This window comes from Octopus bimaculoides, chromosome 2 (assembly GCF_046866305.1).
Source record: "Octopus bimaculoides isolate indiv1 chromosome 2, ASM4686630v1, whole genome shotgun sequence".
Classification (NCBI taxonomy): Eukaryota; Metazoa; Mollusca; class Cephalopoda; order Octopoda; family Octopodidae; genus Octopus; species Octopus bimaculoides.
The window spans coordinates 104,693,706-104,720,528 of NC_142929.1; the positions used below are offsets into that span (position 1 = coordinate 104,693,706).

Here is a 26,823-nt window from a genome sequence, read left to right on the forward strand (position 1 = left end):
ATCCTTGCCAAACGCTATTGGAGGAACCCTTTTAAAAATAAGCTTTAAACTAAGGAGTTAGTTTTCTGGAGGATGTAGTTTGGAATTGTGCTGGTTGCAGAACCACATGTGGCATATTTCTAGCAAGACAACTATAAGAGAAATTTGTAGCTAAGAATAAACTACTATACTTCGTATTTATTAATCTAGAGAATGCCTTTGACGAGCATCCTTGCCCTTGAAAGTGTTGGGTATTATAGAAACAAAATTTAGATGAATGGCTTGTGAGAGTCTTGTATGAAAACAATGTTGTTGAGAATTGTCTGAGTTTAGTAGGAAATACAAATAGGCTTTCACAAGGGTCTTATCTTCAACCACTTCCATCCATTATAATTTTTGAGGCTATAATCTAAAGGCTCCAGAGAAAATTCTTTTATTTTTATGGCACCCTCATGACATTGATAGCATAATCTGTTTAAGGGCTCTAGTCTGGAAAATGATTTAGCATGTGAGGTTTAATCCTGTAGCATTCAGATATTCTTTGTCAAATATAATGCTAGTTTATTCACATTGTTTTGTAGCTTTGAGTTTTGAGATTTGAGCTCATAGCTTTGAGATTTCGATGATGTGATTATGTATTTCTAGAATGACATTGTAGGGTAGGTGGGAGAAGTTGGATCTGGTCAGTTTAAACATGAAGCAGGTAGACTATTTGGGCCAGATATGGCCGGTTTAAATGCTAAAGGGTTAAAGGACATTTTGCTGCTCTATCTAGCTGGTCAAATAAATGCTTAGCGGTTTCTTCATTGGTTCATCAAGTGTGTATGTATTGGCACCAAACTGCTTCCCATGTAAAAATAGACTGAATGAAGCATGCATAAGAAGAGTGATATATGGTTATGAGACATAGGTTGTATTGACTGTTGAGGACGTTGGAGTGAATAAGTTAAGTATCATCTTTTACAGTGGTTCTTCCATGGATGGTAATGTCCCCTTAGGAGGTTGAGTTCACAGGGAGATGGAAAATATCATGGGAATACAATGGTATTTAGAGAGGTCATGATTTTTTTTCCAGAGAAAATGTATTTAATTCAGGTATAACTCTTTTACTTTGTTTCAGTCATTTGACTTTGGCCATGCTGGAGCATCTCCTTCAAGGGTTTTTAGTGAACAAATTAACCCTAGGATTTATTTCTTAGGCCTACTACTTATTCTATCAGTCTCTTTTGCTAGACTGCTACTTTCAGTTTCTGTCTACCAAATCTACTCACAAGGCTTTGGTTGGCCCGAGGCTATAGTTGAAGACTTACCCCAGGTTCCACACAGTGAGACTGAACCCGGAATCATGTGATTGGGAATCAAGGTTCTTAGCACACAGCCATGCTTGCACCTGATATTTTAATCTTTTAGTATTCAAACTGACCATATTAGGTCCAAATATTCTATGTGTTTTATGTTCAAACTGATGAGATTAGGTCTCTCACACTTGCCCTACAATGTCATTCTAGAAATAAACATTCACATCCACTGAAATCTCAAAGCTAAAGATAATGTATTATAAATTCAAAGCAATGTAGATAAATAAACATTACCATATGACAGAGTAATCTGATTGCTAAAGGGTTAAATACTTATTGAAAGATATCTTTGTCAGGATTAAGATATGAAGAGGACATTATGTTATCTATGAGCAGAAACATGGGTGATAATATGCCAAGGTCCAGTATAATTTTATTATATAAATTCTTGCCTTCTTTAGCAATTTCTGTAAAAATTTATTGTACAGGGGTTACTAGTGCATGCGATTATCACTTTGGATGGAACAATAAATCACTGTAAAATTAGCTTCTGTTTGATGTAAAAAAATTTTTGTGTGCAAAAAAATCTATAAAATGCAATTCCATGAAAAGGGGACACTGAACTTCAAAAAATTGAGAGGCTTAGGTCTGTCATGAACTTTAAGACTCATAAGGCCAGAGCTTAATCCAGTTTCCATGTTATATACGTGACTGAAGTTACAACATTCTCCTTTAATGGGATGCCAGACTGTCACAGGGTTAACTTCCCAGCTGTTGTGGGAACTCATATATGGCTGAGTGGACTAGAACAACATGAAATGAAGCGTTTTGCTCAAGAACATTGCACGCCGCTCGGTCTAGGAACTGAAACTATGATCTTATGATTGTGAGTGCAACACCCCAAACACTAGGCCATGTATTTTCACACAAAAGGTTAAGAGCTATCGATGAATTGCATGTTTAATGTTAGCTCGAGAAACAGAGCACAACTAGATAGATAGTTAGGAAGATAGGAATAACTAGCTAGATAGATAGATAAAGAGGGAAAGAGAGAGGCTGGGTATGAAAGCCATCATCCTGAGGTATACAGGAGAGGTGCTTGCTCTGGTATGCGATGCAAGTGGGTGTATTGGAATGTACTAGTGGAATGGTCTGATTTTAGAATGCTGAAATCAGACCATTCAGCTTGTCTTAACATTGCAAACAACATTAAAAAGATGATAATGCGATTAATATTTTTTTGTAAACAAGTCCTATTCTGTCCTTTATAATCAACATAAGCAATTACTTTCGTTTTCTTACTTTATGACCTTTCTTTTTACATTATACAACTGTTACTCCTGGTCAGGCAGGTTTCTTTTTTTCACTTGAAAAATTTATGCTAATATGAAACATGTTTATGTGGCATAGGATTTGAAAATTGTACAATTTAAAACTGATACCTTTTGTGATTAAGGTTATATAATAATAAGTGAATGCATAAGGAAAAGTGGAGAGATTTTCCTTCTCAGTTGCATTAGCAGCAGAGCAAGTGTATAATTAGTTCTAATTGCATTATCTGCACTAACCAGAACTAAGCCTATTTTGTACTGAGTGACTTACCTAACTTTGTAGTAACCAGCTACCATAAACATCAACTTGAACATTGATAGTATATCTCAGGATTTGAACATTATCCAAAGGGCTCTTTATCTGTAGATAGTAATTTGCAATGTTATTGAAAAACAATTACAGCAGTAATGTAGTTTACTTCTCCCCTTTTTTATGAATATAACACAAACCATCGAACTCTATATATGATAAGGCCAGTCAGTCTCCAACAACTTCATATAGAGACCTTATTGTGTATTCTGTGCAGATCAGTCTCCATTAACTTCATATAGAGACCCTACATAGTTTATAGCTGAAATTACACAATAATTTATATATACATATATATATATATATTTTATTATATGTATTTATTTTCTCTTAATTAACAATTAACTTCGACAAAATAAATTGGTTAATAGATACCAGGGTAGCAAAGATCACAAAATGAATGTAGTGTAACTACTGTTTACGAGGTAGAAACTCCCTGTTATTTTGGGTATTTGAGTAAATATAAAATTTAATAAATGGAGTAATACGCATATGTTAAATGAATTCTTTTATTTCCGACATATGTTTCGAAGATTACAAATGGTTCCTTCCAAAGGAATAAGTGATGCTGATCTTTATCAACATCACCTATTCTTTGGAAGGAACCATTTGTAATCTTCGAAACATATGTCGGAAATAAAAGAATTCATTTAACATATGTGTATTACTCCATTTATAAAATTATATATATATATATATATATATATATATACACACACATACATATACAAGGTGCAGTGAATAAATTGTCATCTAAATTACACAAAAATGAAAATAACACTAACACCTAATTTTATCAGGTATATTTACCAAAATTACACAAAAATATCTTGAGATACTAAAGAGTAAATTTATTCAATAAAATCGCCATTGGCTTCAACTACAGCCTCAGGACAACTTAGGAATCTCCTGCAACTCTTCTGGACAGTCTCCTTATTTAAGTTGGTGAATGCTGCCATAATCCTTGCCTTCACTTCAACTTTGGTGTTACAAGGAGTTTTGTTGGTCTCTCGCTCAACTGTGTCCCACATATAATAATCAAGGGGGTTGCAGTCTGAGGAGTTAGGTGGCCAGATTTTAGGGGTGATGTGGTTTCAGAAATTGTCTGACAGCCATGACTGGGTTCTTCTACTTGTGCAGCATGATGCAAAGTCCTGTTGCCAGACATAAGGTCTTTCAGCAGCCACCCTGTTGACCCAGGACAGCACTACCGCCAGGCACTTGGTGTAGGCCTCCATGTTGAGTCTGAGGCTGTGTAGGAAGATGAATGGAGGCATAACGTCACCATCACTAGTGATCACTCCAAACACCATGATGTTGACTGGATGTTTGATTTTTATCACTCTTGGTACACGTTTTGGGGACATGGCAAGCCAACGGTTGTTCTGTGAGTTCACCATCTGATCCTGGCAGAAATTTTTCTCGTCTGAGAAAAATCAAAGCATGTTAAGTTGGAGGGCATGCTTGAGTTTGTTTAAAAGCTTTGTAGCACAGTCTTTCCTCTTGTCCTTGATGGCTTGGGATAAAAATTGGCCCATTCTCATCTTGTATAAGGAATACCAAATGTCTTCATGTACTACCTGCCTGATAAGAAACTCAGACACTCACATGTTCCTGGCAATGGACCTGATTGACTTGGAGGAATCGTTGTCAATCATGGCCTGGATCTCACCAACAAATTTAGGAGTTCTTTTCTTATCAGAACAATCAGAGTGAGTTTTCCACCATTAGACTCATCCAACTCTTTTGGAATCCTCTGCACTATCCTCAGATTGACTCCCAGACATTCTAAAATGTTCATATTGGAGCTTCTGGTGCGAATGCCAAGCACTACAGGATGTTGTTTCCAAATTTCTGGCAGAGTGAATTGTGTCATGATGCTGTTTTTCTCAAAGACAGTGCCCAACTGACCCTACTATACTATGTAGTCAGCAAAATCAAAAACATATAATGTGCATGTGTGAAATTAAAAATATAAAATGGCGACAATTTACCCATTGCACCCTATCTATATATATTATTGTGCTGCCAGGTGGAGGAGGGTGCATCTTTGATCTAGAAAAGGAAACAACATTAATGTTGGATTCCTAAATTCTCATTAATCTTAATTACTGCTACCATCATGTAGTCTAAACTCCATATCATTACATACAATTATCGCTTAGCTTTATATACATGTTTGTTTTTACTAATCTATGCTGATTAATGCATAACATCTATTATACTTTCCAATTGTGTTTCCCTTCAGTGAGTAATGGAGCACATATACTACACAGTTTTATTTATTACTACATTGCTATCATACTCAGAGTAAAAGGCAGACTGTATGACGCATGCGTACGAACAACCATGCTACATGGCAGTGAAACATGGGCTGTAACTGCTGAGGACATACGTAAGCTCGCAAGGAATGAAGCCAGTATGCTCCGTTGGATGTGTAATGTCAATGTGAATACCCGTCAGAGTGTAAGTATCTTGAGAGAAAAGCTGAACATTAGAAGCATCAGTTGTGGCGTGCAAGAGAGACGATTGCGCTGGTATGGACATGTGGTGAGAATGGAGGAGGATAGCTGCGTGAAAAAGTGCCACACCCTAACAGTTGAGGGAACCCGTGGAAGAGGTAGGCCCAGGAAGACCTGGGCTGAGGTGGTGAGGCAAGACCTTCGTACATTGGGCCTCACCGAGGCGATGACTACGGACCGAGACCTTTGGAAATGGGCTGTGCGTGAGAAGACCCGGCAAGCCAAGTAAGATCGTTGCCAGTGCCCCTGGACTGGTTCTTGTGCGGGTGGCACATGAGATGCACCATTTTGAGCGTGGCCGTTGCCAGTACCGCCTGACTGGCTCCTGTAGGATTTTCGAGCGAGATCGTTGCCAGTGCCCCTGGACTGGCTTGTGCGGGTGGCACATAAAAGACACCATTTCGAGCGTGGCCGTTTTCGTGCGGGTGACACGTAAAAGCACCCACTACACTCTCTGAGTGGTTGGCGTTAGGAAGGGCATCCAGCTGTAGAAACTCTGCCAAATCAGACTGGAGCCTGGTGTTGCCATCCGGTTTCACCAGTCCTCAGTCAAATCGTCCAACCCATGCTAGCATGGAAAGCGGACGTTAAACGATGATGATGATGATGATGATTTTAATCCTTTAGCATTTAAACCAGCCATACCCAGCCAAAATATTCTACCTGTTTTATGTTCAAACTGTCACAGTCCAGCCTCTTACACTTACCCTACAATGTCATTCTAAAAATATAATCATATCATTGAAATTCCAAATGTATGGGATAATACATGATTAATTCAAAGCAGTGTAAATAAATGAGTATCATATTTGACAGGAGTAATCTGAATGATAAAGGGTTATCTTAGATAAGCAGTAATCAATCATGATCTAATATATAATTAATCAGTTTATGCTCAAGTGTTCTTACAGAAGAAACAGGGAAATCAAACCAAATTTTTTTCTTTGTTAAATTGCCCTCCATTTCTTATTTATACACACACACACACACACACACACACACACACACACACACACACACACACACACACACACACAATAGAGGTATAGGCTTGGTTGTGTTAAGTTTGCTTCCCAACCATGTGGTCTTGAGTTCAGTCTTGCTGTGTGGTATCTTGAATGTCTTCCACTATAGCTTTGAGTTGACCAAAGACCAAAGACTTGTGAGTGAATTTGGTAGAAGAAAATTGTGTGGATGCCCTTTGTGTGAGTGTGTGCATGTGTGCACATGTACATATGTTTGTGTTTGCTACCCCACACTACTGGATAATGAGTGTTAGTTTGTTTATGTCTCTGTAAATGCTTCAGCAAAAAAAGAGACCGATAGAATAAATATCAAACTTAAAGATAAGTACTGGGGTTATTTTGTATGATTTCAAGGCAGAGTGCACCAGCATGGCTGCAACCCAATGACTAAAACCAGTAAAAGGTATCTATCTATCTGCCTGCCCACCTGGATTTTCTGTACTTGATGACCTGGAACTTATATTCTGCACTAATTTACAGAAATGTACAGGTTCTTGGGGGATGAAATAAATAAATTTCACAGCACCAACGTGAAGCAGGGTGGGGTTGCAACACTCCACCCTATGCATGTAAATAAAAGCAATTGATTTACCTAATTACCGTTGCTATTTCTAGCTGGTTGGACAGCTGTATAGCAGCTCCCTGCTTGGTAGTGGCAGTAGTGTTGTCATTAGCTTCCAAGTCAGCCTTATGATCAAAGGTGGTCCAGTTAAGATGCTCCTCTCATTTTTTTTAAAAAGAAAGATTGTGTCATTTAACAAAGATTTTTGCTTTTAGTTTTAGATCAAGTCGTCACGAAGAAGCGGTTTCATGTGTTGTGTGATTTTAGTCCAGCTTTTTTGTAGTCAGAAATATTCTAGCTGCAACTATCCCATATACAGACTAGGGGCATTTGGCTGCTGTTTTTTAGTGACTGTAGAAGCTGACTGTGCTGATTATTGTAAAAGTTATTTAAATTTCATGATTTTTGTGATAAGTAAAGTTAAAGTTGCTTAGTTCTTTTTGTTAGTTTTATTGTAATTGGACTTGCAACCTTGCCAGAACACTGTCAGTATGTGGATGGCATTTGTTTTAATATCAATCACAGAATACCCCTAATACACTGTAAAGTCATTGGTGTTAGGAAGGGTATCCAGCCATAGAAACCTATCCTAAATAGAATGGGAGCATATCATGATTCCATGACCTGTCTAGAGTGGGAGCCAACTCAGAGTGTAGCAACTCATCTAACCCATGCCAGCATGGAAAGCAGACATCAAACAAATCACAATTTCATGAAAGCTCTATTTAATCACATGACTTAAATAGCAGCTGAATTGTATTTCCATCATGATTATAGGAGGAACACATTTGGATTATGTTGTCCTAGATAAGTTTCTAAAATATGGCCTAGAAAGATTTATACTTCATCACTTTGTATAAAACTGTTGTGGTTGGCTCACAAAGTACAAAACAAGGGCTTTTCCTCTACAGAAAGTGTATAGTGTGTTCATTAATTCAATGTTGGGTGTTGGTAGATGTTCTGGTGTCATGTAAAAAAAAAAAAGCACCCAGTACACTCTGTAAAACAGTTGGTATTAGGAAGGGTATCCAGCTGTAGAAAACAGGCCAAAACAGACAACTGGAGCCTGGTGCATCCCTCTGGTTTGCCAACTCCTGTCAAACTGTCCAACCCATGCTAGCATGGAAAATGAACATTAAATGATGATGATAATATATATTAAAAGTCTACTCTGACTGACAAATAGACATTGGCCTACACTTACCAGAACACTATTGTGTTCCTTTTTTTTTTATTGCTACTCTATATTACCTCCTCCTTACGACTTTTAAATTCTTTGTCTCTTCTCATAACTGTCTGACAATACCTTGCCTCCACTAAACCTTGTACTAAGCACTCATCCTCCTTCATCACTGCCTTCCTTTGTTTTCTTTCTAACACCCAACAACTATACTGATCTAACTTACCTTACTCAGTTGTTCTGATCTTTAAGACTAGGGAAGTCTAAAAGAGCTGTGGGCATTGTCCATGCTTCTCAATTGCTATTGTTTGAATCACGTTTTCTATATGTAGATAACTTCTTCAACCATTGTTGTTGTTAAGTCCCAGGTTAAGTCAAGCAGACCTTGTAATCAAAGATAATACAGCCATTAAAATCCTGTCTGTTTGGCTTTCACTTTAAAAAATTTTTTAATTAAGTGAAAATCTTCAAATTTGGTATATTGATGTAATTTTTCACACTGAATCTGATGTCATTCACTTGTTCCAGAAAATTTTAGAACAATATTGCAGAGGTTTAAAGTTTGATAATTTTTACCCGATCAGAAAACAGGATTTGGAAGCTGGCATTTGTTGTGTAATAACTTTTATTAAACAAAATGAAAGCAATAGATTATGACAATGAAAGTTATAAGAAATTTTGATGTTTTAATAAGTGTAAATGAATAGTCATGTGAAAGATCAAATATTTAATTTTGGTCTTTGAAAATTCGACTTAACACACACTCACACCTACAAACAGAAAACACACACACACATGACAGACTTCTTTCAGTTTCTGTCAACCAAATTCTCACACAGGACATTAATTGGCCTGGGACTCTAATAGAAGGTGCCCAAGTGTCTGAACACAAACCACATATTCATGTCTGAACAAAACTGGAAAATTCAGACAATAGAAGTATTATAGTTCAGCTGACAAAGTGGCCTTTGAAGTTTTCTGTGAAATTCAGATATAGTGAACGTAACAGCTTTGATAACTGATGTGAAATAGAAAAACTGACCGATCAATCAGACCAATCCCAGGAATACAACTGAATATGAGAAAGCATTTTGTCTATCTGTGAGAATAATTGCTTGTTGATTTTTGATCTTGTTTTAATCTTCTAAAAGCATTACTTAGGGTGAAACAGAGAATTTGTGTTGTCGCGTAGATGTAGTTTTGAAATCCTCTTCAACAAGAGAGAGAGAGAGAGAGAGAGAGAGAGAGACACACACACACACACTCACCAGTGCCCTTACATATCTACTGCAACCCCATGCCCCTGAGCCTTGGTGAGACGATTAGTGCTATTACCACATAAAAAAGCAGCCAGTACACTCTGTAAAGTGGTTGATATTAGGAAGAGCATCCAGCTGTAGAAACCATGCCAAAATAGACAATAGAACCTGGTGTGACGTCTGGCCTTGCCAGCTCCTGTCAAACTGTCCAACCCTTACCAACATGGGAAACAGGCATTAAATGATAATGATGATGATATATGTTAGTTTTTTTATTATAATCAGTAGAAGTTACAGAGTAACTCTAGGGCTGAGAGTTCATTTTATTGGTCCTTATCAAAAGATGTACAACACATGATACTTTTGGTGTATGAGTCACTCTGTAACTTTTGCCAATTATTAGTAAAAGTGTATATATATATACTCATGTTTTGAGTTCTGTTTTCCTATTTACCCGTTTTTATCACCAAACATGCATGTATGTGCGCGAGTTTGCACGCGCGCACACGCACACGCACACACCTACCTTTATCCCTCATGTAGATTTGAAGACTCTTCACCACTTTGCCACTGTGATCAGAATTCTAAACCCTTGCTTTACAAATGAATGTTTTGGCTACAAACTCAGCATTGAGAAATGTATTCATATTCAAATAGGCCAACCAGAATTGACTGATATCTGGAAGGAAAAACATGTTTAACACTAACACATGAAAAATGAGATAGTCCAGAAAATTTATTTTACCATCACAGTCTTATTACTGTGATGATAATTATTATCTTTAAAGAATAAAAGTTTAGAATGGTACAACAATGCACTATAAAACAAAAAATGGACTATATACCTGTTGTAATTTGGTTATCTATAGTCCGATGATATTTCGGAATTACAATTCCTTCTTCAGATCTTCTTAGCTGGAGTCTCTGCTATAAACTGTTTTCCAACGGTTTTCTTTTTTTGGAAGCGTCTCAGTAGTGGTCTCACGAAGCTTCTTCCGGAATTCCTTATGAGAAGTGCGTGAGGTCTGTTATGTTTCAATCTCGTTATTAAGAATGAACCTACACACATCCAGATGTAGCTAAATAATATATTGATTACCAACTTCTATCCTGTTGTTAATTTGGGGTCCTAGTCTGTCTATGAGGATAGCTTCCTTAATTCTTAGATTATCCAAATTTCCTTCATTGGCCTCAATTGTGACTGTTATGCCTTTGTCAGTGTTCCAGCATCTGTCTAGATGTTTTCTGAAGGAGGAGGCTCTCGTGTTCAGATGTTCTTTGATGCAGACGTGTAACGGTCTTGTTGTGCTACCCACATAGAACTTGTTGCATTATCTTTAAAATTAAGACTTGTTTAAACATTGTAAATATCAAAGATTCTTGTCTCAGAGTTATGAGACTGGCCACAATTAGAGTGCTGCTAACAATTTTGTTCCAAGTTGTTTCATTCAGAACAAATTAAAGCTACTTAATGTGATCTAATCTATACATAGTTGATGTTTGGCCCCAAATCAATGCTTTGATCAAAGGTCTTCTAGTTGTGACCACATATCATTATTTTCTAGGCGAAACTTGTCTTTTTTTAAAGATAGTGTGGTGTGGTTTGAGGAAGATTTGGCTGCTATTTCTAGCTTGATTTGATTTATATATTATGGTCTTTATATGTTATTGTATCCTGGTATATCTATATATATATATAAAACTGAGAATGTCTATGTCTATGTGTGCATCACTAAAACACGACTTAGGAAATAGAGGGTAACTTAGTCACTCATACAGTGGATGACATGCAATTACTCATGAATTGTATTTCTGCTTCTTGCAAGGTGTTTGGACTCAATATTAGCCTGGACAAGACTGTTGTAATGTTCCAACCTGCACCAGGAAATCCGTATGTGGAACCAGCTATCTTGGTTGAAGGAACAATTCTGAAGGTGGTAGACATGTTTGTCTACCTGGGCAGCACACTCAGCCGTTCTCGCTCCTGGATGATGAAATATCTTTCAGGCTGCAGAAAGCAACTAATTCCTTCCAATCTCTTCAGTCTCGTATCTGGTCCCTACTTGTGTACTGACATCACCCCTTTACTCATGGCAGACACGAACCCATTACAAACGTCATATAAGGGTCCTTGAACGCTTTCATCAGAGATGTCTCAGACACATTCTGAATGTTGGCTGGACCTTAAAAATTCCAAACACACAGGTCCTGAGGACAGCTGATATCTTGAGTATTGAGGTGACAAGCACCGCTTACGTTGGACTGGACACCTTATTAGAATGAAGGATAGCAGGTTCCCTAAGCAGATGCTATATGGGGAACTTGTGAATGGAAAGCGACCCCGGCAGAAACTAAGGCTGCGATGTACTGTGTCAAGTCCTCATTAAAGGCCTGTGATATGCAAGAGACTGACTGGGAGAACAATGCATGTCACCAACACAGATGGAGGAAGCAGGTTAAGGGGAGGGCCAACACTTGTGAGAGAGCAGATATTCAACATAAAGAATTTAAGTGTGCTGCTCAAAAGTGCACTGCTGGTGTAGTGAATGTGGAATGTATATATATGTGTATATATATTTATATCTGTGTGTGTGTATATATATATATATATATATATATATATATATATAGGGTGATAAATTGAATATTAATTCAATTTAAAACCAAGTGGCCTAGCATATAAAAAATCTGAAAATTCAGAAAAATTGTATTACATGTGTATAAGAAGGGATGACCACTAAGTGGACATCTGATATGCTAGAAAGAGGTCATCAACGACCCAACCACAAAGAAAAATAATGTTCTCCAGAAAAAATTTCACAAAACACCAGAACATAAGCGGGCAAGACAAAATGAAAAATATACAGAAGAAAGAATTAATTGTGTACTGGTTTCGAACATAACGTTTTACTTACGTAACAACATACGTGTTCTCTTCAGCACAATCGTTCTAGAATCATACACGAATTGTCTTCATAAAATAAGACTTGCGTAAAGTTCCACCGATTACATAGAACTGTAAAAATTTCATCTTCTTACAAGTTATAAAGACCCCTCCATGGGGACTTAACACCCACAATTTAGTCATTTTTCCTAAGCAAAGACGAATACAGTTGTACTATTGGAAGCTATAGGGTCACCCGAACATAACAGATGAGCATTATTTCTAATTCAACGGTACAACAGTGTAAGACTATCCTTTCAGATATAGTTACATTGTGATTTCTGCAATGTGGTGCATAAATTGTCAAGTAAATGAGACTTATCTTTGCCTCCACTGATTCACTTGCAAAGTGTTGAGTAAAATTATTTTGTTGCAGACCTCCTTTGAGTCTTTTTATTATCACTGGGTCACACATAGTCTCTGGTTGGTAACATTGATTTCAAGGCCTTCCCATATGAGTGACTGGTTGTTCTAAGACATTTATTGATTGTAAATTTTTCTGCCCAGTTACCTATCGGTATAGTGGTCATTTGCAAACTCCAGAGGCGACACTTTCATTTCCCTTTACTCCAAGCGTCACACGTTATTTCAATTGGGTCATGCCCTTCCAATTGCTATACACCCGTAATGCATCTTACAGCTGTGCCTGTCACCTGTAGGTGAGGAATCCTACATTGGGGAGTAGTAACGACTAGGCTAGGGTAGCTGACTGATTATCGTGATCATTCGTCTTTTGGTTTCCTGTAGCTTTGCTCTCTTTTACAAACCCAGTGAACATTCATATATTTCCTATTTCAAAGAAATTCAAACAATACATATTACACCCAAGTTAAAAAAATTCCCAACAATTCAACTTCTATGGTTGACATTAACACACTCACCCCCAATAGGGCCTTACATCCCACATTTTTCAGCTTCATGAGCTCCATTTTTCAGGAGCAAAATCCTTTTTATAGGGTCCATAACACTGGAATTTTGGAATGTGCGCATAAATATCAGATATATAAAGATGAGAATGTGTGTCTGTGTGAATCCCTAAAACTCAAGAACTACACAACCAATTTCATTCCAAATTAATACATGCCTTACTTAGGGTCCATGTAGTGTCTTAGGCCAAACATTTTTTTAACTTCTTGCCTAGTGCAAGCCCACAGCAATATCATATCTCCTCCACTATTTCAGTATTACGTGTCAAAACTGAAACAATAGCATCACTCTACTGTAATGTCAGATACTTTCACTTTAATACTTTCAATTTCATACTGAAACTATTAAAATGAAACTATACTCTCACATATATACAGGTATACTATAAGACCCAAGTTAAAAACATTCCCAACAATTCAACTTCTCTGGTTGACATTAACACCCCCACCCCCAATAGGAGCCTTCATTCCCACATTTTAGAGCTCCATTTTTCAGGAGCAAAATCCTTTTTACAGGTTCCAGAAGACTGAAATTTTGGAATATGCACATAAAGATCAATAGTATGGGATATAGGTCTCATGTTTAGAATTTTCTTAGGGTGTGTAAAGAGGGAAAGAACCCTCATGTGCAATTTTGATGAAATTCGAATCATATGTATTCCAGTTCCTTACACAAAATATAAGAGAAAAGTCTCATCCTTCATTTGCATGTAACACAGGCAACGCCGGGTATCTCTGCTAGTACATATATATATGTATATGTATATGTGTGTGTATGTGCGTGTGTTGTGTGTCTGTGTTTGTACCCCCAGCATCGCCTGACAACCGATGTTGCTATGTTTATGTCCCTTTAACTTAGGCATTTGGCAAAACACAGTGACAGAACAAGTAGTAGGCTCACAAAGAATAAATCTTGGGATCAATTTCTTCGACTATAGGTGGTGCTCTGGTATGACAGCACTCACAAGATTGAAACAAATATGACAATAAAAAACTATGCCATTTTAATCCTGAGCAATGCCGGCTCTCTCTGCTAGTTATATACTATAATGGATTCTCATAGTGAGGTTAAATTGGTGTGGCAAGAGGAAATGGATACATTTGGTGGTGGTGGGCATCATGTTATTGTATACATTCATATATCATACATACCTTCACTATAGTGTACATGTTTTATTTTGCTTGATTTTACTCCAAATATTTCAATATATTTTTGTTATATGCTGGAATGTTTGGTGTAGTTCTAGGTCAGCTTTGATCAAGCAAACCTATAATCAAACCTTTGATGGTCAAGACATTCCAGGCATGGCTGTCCTATCTTTTGTGAATCCAATGTATTTTAGAACAAATAATCCGATGTGTCCTCCTTCTTGGCTGCCATTTCTAGTAAGCCAGATGAATACATAGAGGCTGGCTTGTTGAAATGTTAGATGTTAAAATTATTGGTGAATATTTATTTAAAAATATTTTCGTCTGTTTATTTCTTTACAGGGCCAATGGTTTATGGAACATGTTATAGTCCTCTTGAAGAGAAAGATCATTTGAAACATCTTGGCTTGGCAGGTGAGCTTTATTTATAGAATTTTAATGCCAGTAGTGGTGTTTGTAAAGGTAATGATGACGATAATGATAATTTGTATTTAAATTAGACGAGTTCTTTCAGTCATTCACTTATTAACAGTATCTTAGGTAAATACACTGATTTCTTTCTCTCTTCCCAACTTTTCTTTTACATAAGCGCAGGTGTGGCTGTGTGGTAAGAAGTTTGCTTTCCAACCATATGGTTCCAGATTCAGTCCCACTGTGTGGCACCTTGATAAGTGCCTTCCACTCTAGCCTCAGGTTGACCAAAGCCTTGTGAGTGGATATGGTAAATGGAAACTGAAAGAAACATGCCATATGTATGTGTGTGTGTGTATATATATATATATATATATATATAGTGAGAATTGACAAAAAAACAAAAGACGAAGACGGGTGTGTAAACAACAAACAGATTTATTAGTTTAATGCTTGGGAAGTGAGAAAGTCTTTTACATTTCGAGCCTTCACTCTTCAACAGAAAGGAATATATATATATATATATATATATATATATATATATATCTCAATCAATCAATTTGTGTGTGTGTTTATGTTTGTTTCCCACCACTACTTGACAGCCCGTGTTGGTGTGTTCATGTCCCCGTAACTTAGTGTTTCGGCCGAATATACCAATAGAATAGGTGCCAGGCTTAGAAAAAAGAAGTACTGTGATCGATTCATTTGACTAAAAACTCTTCCAAGGCAGTGCCTTAGCATGGTTGCAGTCTAATGACTGAAACAAGTAAAACATAAACGATAGCTGTAAACCCCCACCACAAAAGTCAACAGTCAAATCTATGGGAAACCTTTATTGCACATACAGGGCTCACATTTACTATGTTAATGCTGTGTATGGTAGTGTTGTTGTCAGATGAGAGCATCTGGCTATGAGTTAGAACTCTTTGACTGTCATCAAAGGATTACACAAACCTTTTTCCTCTCAGACCTCAAACAACTGATCCATCACCAGAAATTCAACTCATGTTCTCACGTCCATCACTGTTTCCAACCCACCCCAGCAACTAATGATCTCTGAGTCTTATCTATATTCCTTTATTGCTTTACTTGTTTCAGTCATTTGATTATAGTCATGCTGGAGCACCATCTTTGGAAGGTTTTAATTGAACAAATCAACTTCAGGACTTATTTTTTGAGCCTAATACTCATTCTGTCAGTTTCTTTTGCTGAACTGCTGAGTTACATGGGTGTAAACATACCAACACCTGATGTCAAGCAGTGATAGAGGTGTGTGTGTGTGGGGGGGGTCAAGCACACGCTCACACACACACACACTCACACACACACACACTCACACACACACACACTCACACACACACACACACACACACATTGAACTTCTTTCAGTTTCTGTTTACCAAATCCACTCACAAGGCTTTTGGTTAGCCCAAGGCTATAGTAGAAGATACTTGCCCAAGGTGCCACACAGTGGGACTGAACCTGGAACCATCTATATCATCACATGACCATAGCTGTGCAGTTTTGACATTACCCACCGAGCAGAGCAAGCTGGCTTCATTTCTTTCAAGCCTTTGCATGTCCTCTATACTCATAGTCCATGTTTCACTGCCATGTCGCATAGCTGTATGTACACAGGCATCATACATTCTGTCTTTCACTCTTAGGGAAATGCCCTTTGACCTTTTGACCCATTGTTACCAACAAAGATAGTAGCTCTCTGAACTGTTCTTATTCTCGCAACTATGCTTTCAGAACTTCTCCACTGTTAACCTGGTCGCCTAGGCAATGGAAGCTACTACTTACATTCTTAGTGCTTATTGTACCTGCACATCTGCCACACAAAAAGACATCTTTCTCTGTTAACCTTTCCGTGACAACACTGTACATCTTATGTGTCCATAGCTTGCACTGGGCACACTGTATGGAGTATCAACCAGACTATTGGTTGTTGTTACACACTGATGTTCTCGATACACTTCCTTGCATTGTTGTAACTTTCAAATGATGCCACCCTGCTGCTAGGCTGATAGGTCAACATTTTCCCTGAATAGAATGCCATTCCATCTCAAGGTTACTCATTTATAGCTGAGTGGTCTTGGGCATTGTGAAATGAAATGTTTTGCTCAAGATCACAATGCACTGCCTGTCTGGAAATTGAAACCACAATCTCGCAATCATAAATGCACTACCATAATCACAAGACCATGCATCTTCTCCTCCCTCTCTCTTTCTCTCTCTCTCTCTCTCTCTCTCTCTCTCACACACACACACATATTTATTTACTATAATCATTGACAGATTATGTAATTTTGTCTCTATTTTGAAATCTTTATCCATTTTGGTGTTTTCAGATTCAAAAACCTTAACAGAAGAAAAGAGAGAGAGTATTCTGGAAAAAATGACAACTGATTCTGTTGACAAGATAGGCTGGATGGTTCATATTCTTTCTCCAACTTTTATTTCTAACAGTATGTTGAAAAGGTCAGTTATTGAAATATTTCACTTTCATTTTAGACCCATATTTCTTTGAATAAATAAGTGGATATAAATTCTCATGAATCATAGTATGAGAAAAATGTCAAGTGTGAACAATCCTCATGATTATCATCTTAAGGTATTTCAGGACATTAGTGTACGTGCGAGTGTTTGTTTGTGTTTGTAGGCCAGTTTTTGTTGCTATTTTCTCTTTTTGTTTGTTGGTTACTGGATTTTGTAAAAATCTCTTTTCCTAATTTGGTATAGGGCAATGATTCTCAAAATGAAAGTGCCAACCCCACCACACCTGAAATTTTTTTGTTGCCACTCCTCACTGGTTATTAAGGAAGAGACAAAATAGACTCATAAGTATGGTTGTGTGATTAAAAAGGTTGCTTCCCAACCACATGGTTTTCAGGTTCAGTCCCACTGTGTGGCACCTTGGGTAAGTGTCTTCTACAATAGCCCTAGGCCAAACATAGCCTTGTGAATGGATTTGGTTGATGGAAACGGAAAGAAGTTTGTTGTGTGTGTATGTGAGGAATACTGAAAAGTTTCTGGGTTTATGGGTATTGTGGAAGGCCTGATTGGAGACCCAACATTCCAAGTTCTTTTACAGGGCTTAGAAAAAATTGTAGGATCACTGTAATAAGTGTGAATCTGAGAGGGGAATATGTTGAATAAAACCATAATTAACTGATCCTCTTGTATTTTCTTTTACTCAAAGCCAGGAACTATTCAGCAATCCCCTCATACGTATATACAAATGAGGGGTTGCTGAAAAGTTCCTGGCTTTAAGGGTATCTTGAAAGGCCTGATTGGAGGCCTAACCTTCCGAGTTCTTTTATAAGGCTTAGAAAAACTGAAGGTTCATTGCAATAAGTGTGTGAATCTGAGAGGAGAATATGTTCAATAAAAACATAATTAATTGATCCTTGAGTATTTTCTTTTATCCAAAGCCAGGAACTTTTCAGCACCCCCTTGTATGTAATTGTGCAAGGAGGGGTTGCAGGTGCATGAGTTGTGTATATGCATGTGTTTGGGTGGGTCTCTGTTTTGACATTGAGCAGTAGCTGTAAATGAATATTGCCATCATTCAGGTGGTAACCTTCTTTCTTCTTATTTCTTTATTGCCCACAAGGGGCTAAACATAGAGGGGACAAACAAGGACAGACAAACGGATTAAGTCGATTATATCGACCTCAGTGCATAACTGGTAAAACTTGTGAAAACTTGCATCTAGCTATGGAGAAATATTTCTTATTTCTTTACTGCCTACAAGGGGCTACACACAGAGGGGACAAATAAGGACAGACAAATGGATTAAGTCGACTATATCGACCCCAGTGCGTAACTGGTACTTATTTAATTGACCCTGAAAGGATGAAAGGCAAAGTTGACCTCGGTGGAATTTGAACTCAGAACGTAGCGGCAGACGAAATACCGCTAAGCATTTCGCCCGGCGTGCTAACGTTTCTGCCAGCTCGCTGCCTTAGAATATTTAAAATATTAAAATACGGAGAAATTTTTCTTTGCTTTGAAGCAAGTGAAGGTTGGCAACAAGAAGAGCATCTAGTTGTAGAAAATTCGCCTCAACAAATTCCACCCTGCCTATGTGAGCAAGGAAAAGTGGAAATTAATCTGATGGTGATGACGATGATTTATGTCTTCTTTTGAATCCCCTTGACTCCCCTGTTCCTGCCATGAGAAACATTGGTATACTCAGCAGCTGAGTTAATAGTAGTGTTGTACAATAGAGGGCTAGATATTAGGAAGATGAGTTGTAGAGAAGGTTTGACAGAGACAAATGCATAGCAAGTGACATTATCTGAGATCATGTGCTGAAACAAAAATAATTACAGCGTGGAAAGCGTTTATAAGCCAAACACAGAATTTTGTCAGTGAACAGGTTGTGGTTTCAAAGAGACGAAAATATTTTGACAAATTAAATTTAAATGTTGAAGTGAATCTAGCGTTTTTTTGTGTGTTTTCAAATGGCTTATAAACACCCTCCATGCTGCAATTGTGTGTGTGTGTGTGTGTGTGTGTGTGTATATATATATATATATATATATATATATATATAAAAAGATGAGAATGTGTGTGTGACTGTCTGTCTGTCTGTCTGAATCTCTAAAACTTCAGAACTACACAACCAATTTCATTCAAATTTTACACATGCCTTACTTAGGGTCCATGTAGTGTCATAGGCCAAAATTTTTTTTAACTTCTTGCCTAGTGCAAGCCCAGAGCAATATCATATCTTTTCCACTATTTCAGTATTACGTGTCGGAAGTGAAACAATAAGTTTCACTTTTATACTGAAACTATTAAAGTGAAACTATTATCTCACATATATACAGGCATACATACATATATAAATACATATATATAATATATATATATATATTATGTATACGTATAGATGTATATGTATAGATGTATATATATATATGTATATATATATATATATATATATATATATATATATGCATATATATATATATATATATATATATATATATACACACTCACACACACACAGGGTGGGGAAGTAAAATTTACAATGAACGTTAAGTTGTTTTTTCTCAGCAGGCACTAAGTCAATTGTTTTGAAACCTAGCATATATTGATGTCAGAATCATACCTGACACTATTATCCTTACCTTTTCATAAACTTTTGCCCATGTGAGTAATCAGGAAAGCAAATGTCAAAGAGTATGTGATTTGCTGAATGCACTCGTTACACCAAAGGAGATTTCAAGAATAGTTGGAGTGCCCATAAAGGCTGATTATAATGTAAAGAATAGAATGGCTATAAGCAAAACTATTACGAGAAAGTCTGGAAATGGAGGAATCAACAAAAAACGTACCAAAGCTTTTATTAAAGCTCTCAAATCCCAAATCCTAAAAGATGCAACCAATTCCATGAGAAAAATGGCAATTGGACATGAGGTAGACAACAAGACCATTCGAAATGCAATAAAATATGATTTGAAGTTAAAATCGTACACAAGAACACCAAAACACTTGTTGACAACAGCTATGAAGGACAAGAGATTGGAAAGGTGCAAGAAAATTATTACATGGTTCAAGAAAAAGTCCTCCATTGTAACGATCTTTTCAGATGAAAAGATCTTCACTGTCGATGCTTTTCTGAACCACTGAAATGACAGATTTATCGCAAAACCGACAGCTGAGATTAAGGGGACATTCAAAACAAAACATCCTGCTCAAGTTATGGCATTTGGTGTTGTGGCTTCCGATGGAAAGAAAATGCCTATAAAATTCTACAAAGCTGATGAAATGATCAATGTTAATACTTACTAGAAGACTCTGAGATACCAGGTATTGCCATGGCTTAAAGCAAACTACCCAGATGGTAATTATGTATGGACACAGGATGGTACTCCAGCCCACACAGCTAGAAAAATACATTTCTGCAAGTCCAACTTCAGCAATTTTTTGGAATCATGTTTATGGTCGCCTTCTAGCCCAGATCTAAACCCTCTGGATTATGCTATTTGTGGCGTTTTAGAACATGCTAACAATAGAACATCACACAGCAATGTCGACTCTCTTAAAGATACTATTAAAGAAGAATGGGAGAAGTTGTCTCCCAAATATTTGAGGAACACTTACGCAAGTTTCAGGAAGCGTGTGAAGGCAGTTATTGAAAAAGAAGGAGGACACATGGAATAAAAACATTTTCTATGATGTAAATTTTCTTGTGGGAAATAAATTCTCATGACCTTCAATAAACTAATTGGTCATACACTGTCTTTCAATCCCTGCCTCAAAATATTGTAAATTTTGCTTCCCCGCCCTGTATATATATATATATATATATATATATATATATATAACATAATAGGGTAAAAATTTGATATTAATTAATATCAATTTAATACCAGGAAACCAGCACATTAAAAGAATCAGAAGGTTCAGAAAAAAATTTTCCGAGATCCTAAAAGGATTATAGTACTTACAGATAACCGAGGTATTTATAATTTTCACTGGTCTCGCCCGCCTGTTTTTGCTCCGCTGAATCTTTCTTTGAGAATTTTTTAAGTGATCTTTTTCTAGCACATTAACAGACCACTTAGTGGTCTCTTTTATATATATATATATAGATGTATATATATACATGTATATATATATATATATATATATATATATATATAGATGTACATGTAATATGTACTCATATATATATACACATATATATACAGGCATACATATATATACCCATACACACACACATAGGTGCAGGTATGGCTGTGTGGTAAGAAATTTAGTTCCAAAACACATGGTCCTGGGTTCAGTCCCACTGTGTGGTGACTTGGCATGTGAGTTCTGCTCTAGTCTCAGACCAACCAAAGCCTTGTGAGTGGATTTCGTAGACAGAAACTGAAAGAAATCAGTTGTATATATATGTATGTATTTATGTAAGTGTATGTGTGTGTCTTTGTCGCTGTGTTTCTCCCTCATCACTGCTTCACAACTGCTGTTCGTTTATTTACATCCCCATAACTTACTGGTTTGACAAGAAGAAACTGATAGAATAAGTATTAGGCATATCAAAATATATATATAAAAAAAGCACTAGGCAGTGTCTCACTTTTGTTTGTCCACTCAGTTGTATCTATCAATCTATCTTTGTGTGTGTGTGTGTGTGTGTGTATATATATATATATATATATATATATATATAATACACACGCACACAAAAAATTTATGTCTGTATATGTGCATATTCATATCTTTTATATAAAAGTCAATGTCTTTATGTGTGTTCGTTATGTTACTTATACATTTGAAAACTGCTGCACCGATCCTAATGAAATTTGGAACACAAAATCCAAGCCTAGGGAGAAGGGTAATGCTGTGTGTTTCATACAATTTCATGGACCAAAATTACTGAATGGATCCTTATGATATTTGGAACTTAGATTCAATGCATAAGGGCGGGTATAATGTAATATGTTTGGTTTGAATTTGAGATGGCTTAAAGGGGGCAGAACCCCCATGAAAATTCATAAATTTTCGATGTTGATGAAATTTCAACCATGGGTAATTGACACACATCAAGAAGTATACTCAAAGTTTCGACTTCTCGTGTGGATTCTAAGACCCACTAATGGGGGACTTAACTCCCAAATTTTAGTCATTTTTCTATGATCCAAACCTAGGTCAAAAGTACTGAATGGATCTTTATGAAATTTGGAAAATATATTCCATGCATAAGGGCCATAACCCCATGAAAATTCATATATTTTTGCTGTCGATGAAATTTTAACCAAAGATATTAGACACAAATGAAGTAATATTTCTAAAATTTCATCTTCTTAGAAGTTAGAAAGACCCCTTCATGGGGACTTAACACCCACAATTTATCTAAGCAAAGACAAATACAGTTGTACTCTTGGAAGCTGTAGGGTCACATGAGTATAAAAGATGAGCATTATTTGTAATTCAACGGTACAACAGTGTAAGACTATCCTTTCAGATATACTTACATTGTGATTTCTGCAATGTGGTGCATAAATTGTCAAGTAAATGAGAGGCATCTTTGCCTCCACTGATTCAGTTGCAAAGTGTTGAGTAAAGTTATTTGGTTGCAGACCTCCTTTGAGTCTTTTTATTATCACTGGGTCACACATAGTCCCCAGATGGTAACATTTATTTCAAGACCTTCCCAGATGAGTGACTGGTTATTCAAAGACATTTATAGCTTGCAAATTTATTCTGTGCAGTTACCTATCGGTATAGTGGTCATTTGCAAACTCCAGAGGTGACACTTTAATTTTCCTTAGCCCTCACGCCACACAGTTGTTAATGTTTATTTGAGTTGGGTCACACCCTTCCAATTGCTATAGATCCATAATGCATCTTACGGCTGTGCTTGTCACCTGTATGGTGAGGAATCCTACATTGGGAGTGGTAACGACAAGGATAGAGTAGCTGACTGCTTATTGTGATCATTTATCTTTTGGTTTCCTGTAGCTTTGCTCTCTTTAACAAACCCAGTGAACATACATATATTTCCTATTTCAAAGAAATTCAAACAATAGATATAAGACCCAAGTTAAAAGGACTCTCAACAATTCAACTTCTCTGGTTGACATTAAGACACCGACCCCCAATAGGGGCTTTAACTCTCACATTTTAGAGCTCCATGACCTCCATTTTTCAGGAGCAAAATCCTTTTAACAGGTTCCATAAGACTGGAATTTTGGAATCTGCGCATAAAGCTCAGTAGTATGGGATACATGTGTCATGATTAGAATTTTTGTAGGGTGTGTAAAGAGGGAAAGAACCCTCACCTGCAATTTCAATGAAATTCGAATCATAGGTATTCCAGTTCATTAGAGAAAATATAACAGAAAAGTCTAATTCTTCAGTTGCATGTAACACGGGTAACGCCAGGTATCTCTGCTAGTATATATATATAGATTGAAATTGAACCAAATTCGACGACTGGCACCCATGCCAACCTTCCTTCATTGGACACTAAACTCAGCTTGCGAAGACCTTTTGAGGCAAGTGAGATCGAAACTGAACCAAATTTGATGACTGGCACCTGTGCCAGTGGAGCGCTAACAGCACCATCCAAGCGGTGTCGTTTCCGTGCCAGTGGCACGTAAAATGCACCATTTGAGTGTGATTGTTTCCAGCTTCGCCTTACTGGCACTTGTGCTGGTGGCATGTGAACAAAACATTGGACTGACTCCTGTGCAGGTGGCACATAAAAAGACACCATTTGAGCATGGCCGTTGCCAGTACCGCCGGACTGGCCTTCGTGCCAGTGGCATGTAAAAAGCACCCACTACACTCTCAGAGTGGTTGGCGTTAGGAAGGGCATCCAGCTGTAGAAACTCGCCAGATCAGATTGGAGTCTGGTGTAGCCATCTGGTTCGCCAGTCCCCAGTTAAATCATCCAACCGATGCTAGCATGGAAAGCGGACGTTAAATGATGATGATGATTTAGCCAATGCACACTGTTAGGGTACACACTTTGATGCAAGTCCAAGGAAGTGCCACTAGTGTTTAAAAGTGCAAATATTACGTAACTTCTCACATTGAAATTTTGGTCAACATAGATGTGCTAAACTCTTTCTTTCCTTTCTTATTTGGATTGTGTGTGTTATGTATGTATAAAATGAAGCAAAATAGGAAATGTGGAATTTTTTGGTATTATTTATTCACCATTACATGTTTCATTTGCTAATAGGAATTACAAAGTTTTACATATTAGATAGACATGTAAGGAATTTCCTATTAGAAGTTCTTCAGACAGAGAAATTAAACGATGTATTATTTAAATTAAATAATGTATTATTTAATTTCTCGGTCTGAAGAATTTCTAATAGGGAAAATCTGTCTAACTAATATGTAAAACTTTGTAATTCCTGTTAGCAAATGACATGTAATGGTGAATAAATAATACCAAAAAATTTCCAATGTCCTGTTTTGTTATTCAATAAATCTGCAAATAATATTTCTATAATTCTCAATTTTAACATGTATTTCAAAGTAACATACAACAGCAACTGAGACTACATATTGGATTGTAGTAATGGAATAAGCAGATGTGCTTCAAGAGGAAACATCTGGGATTTACCCTAACTACCTATCTACGCACACACACAAAATAAATTCTCTCATGTTTATTGTAATTTTTTCCTTATTACAGAACAAAGTACAACCTCAATGCTCTTTCCCATGACAGTGCTATTGGATTAATTACAAAAGTTTTGGCACTTGGAGTCAATGTTACTGAAGTAGGTTGTTCTACTTACTACAATTCTTATGTGGACCAACTATTGATTATATTGATTGCCTTACTAATCTATTATTAATTGTCTTTATTTCCATCCATCCATGTATCTCACAATTTAATCTTTTATTTACTTCATAGGGATGTTATGTGTTGTCTTCTTTGAGATGATCAATTTGTAAATTCTTTCTAAAGTTGTGTGTTAACCTTTTGCCTGTCCTGCGTATCACATGATGTCCATACTTGTCTTGTTTATCACACGGTTGTTGTTGTTGGCACTCCGTCGCTTACGACGTCGAGGGTTCCAGTTGATCCGATCAACGGAACAGCCTGCTCGTGAAATTAACGTGCAAGTGGCTGAGCACTCCACAGACACGTGTACCCTTAACGTAGTTCTCGGGGATATTCAGCGTGACACAGTGTGACAAGGTTGGCCCTTTGAAATACAAGTACAACAGAAACAGGAAGAAAGAGTGAGAGAAAGTTGTGGTGGAAGAGTACAGCAGGGTTCGCCACCATCCCCTGCCGGAGCCTCGTGGAGCTTTAGGTGTTTTCGCTCAATAAACACTCACAACGCCCAGTCTTGGAATAGAAACCATGATCCTATGACCGCGAGTCCGCTGCCCTAACCACTGGGCCATTGCGCCTCCACTTTTTGGAATTTATAATTTCTGTTAAGGGAACTTAGAAACGACTAAGTAGGAAATGTTTATTTTTTGCTATTCTGTGGTCAGAGGAAGGAGTTGTTCCTTATCTTACTTTTTACTTGCTTTAATCAATGGGGTGTAGCTATGCTGGGGCACTGCCTTGAAGGGTTTAGTTGAACAAATTGACCCCAATATTTATTTGTAAGTCTGGTATTTATTCTGTTGATCTCTTTCGCCTAACTGCTAAGTTACAGCGACATAAACCAGTTGTCAAATGCTAGTGGGGTGGGAGATAAACATAAACACACGCATACATACATGATGGGCTTCTACACAGTTTCCATCTATCAGATTTACTCATGTGACATTGGTCAACCTAGGGTTATAGTAGAAGACTCTTGCCTAAGGTGCTGCACAGTGGGATTGAACCTGAAACTGTGCTTGCAAAATAAGCTTCTTAACTACTCAGCTGTATAGTAAAAAACTGAGTGTTGAAATTACTGTGTTGTACTTTAGTAGCAAGTAACTTGATCTGAGACCGTGTATTGAAACTGTAGTAGTTACATCACAGAAGAACTATTTTCACATTTAATAATACACAAATTTAGTTGGAATGCTGGAAACTTCTTTAAAAGTGGTGAGTTGGCAGAATCGTTAGCACACTAGGCAAAATGCTTAGTGGCATTTCATCTGGCTTTTGTTCTGAGTTCAAATTCTGCTGAGGTTGACTTTGCCTTTCATCCTTTCTGGGTCGATAAAACAAGTACCAGTTGAGCACTGAGGTCGATGTAATCAGCTTACTCCTCTTCCTGAAATTGGTGGCCTTGTGCCAAAATCTGAAACCAATAATGCATGAAGCTGTTTAATTCTTTAGCATTCAAACAAGCCATGTCTGATCAAAATATTTAACTTGTTTTATGTTGAAACTGGCCAAATCTGGCCTCTCACCTCAACCCTGTAATGTCATTCTAAGATTAAACAGTCACAACATCAGAATCTCTAAACTACAAGACTGCATGTTA

General features: G+C 37.1%; 1 protein-coding gene across 2 annotated transcripts in view; it reads left to right on the forward strand.

The window, feature by feature from the left end:
- LOC106875975 (ribonuclease H2 subunit A) overlaps positions 1–26,823 on the forward strand; it is an 86,367-nt gene that overhangs the window by 48,227 nt on the left and 11,317 nt on the right. For both annotated transcript variants that reach the window (XM_089347357.1, XM_089347356.1), the window contains exons 2-4: positions 14,828–14,899; positions 17,251–17,380; positions 25,071–25,158. In XM_089347357.1, coding sequence (XP_089203483.1) covers positions 14,833–14,899; positions 17,251–17,380; positions 25,071–25,158 — 285 coding nt within the window. In that variant the 5' untranslated portion in view covers positions 14,828–14,832. The remainder of the gene's footprint in view (positions 1–14,827; positions 14,900–17,250; positions 17,381–25,070; positions 25,159–26,823) is intronic.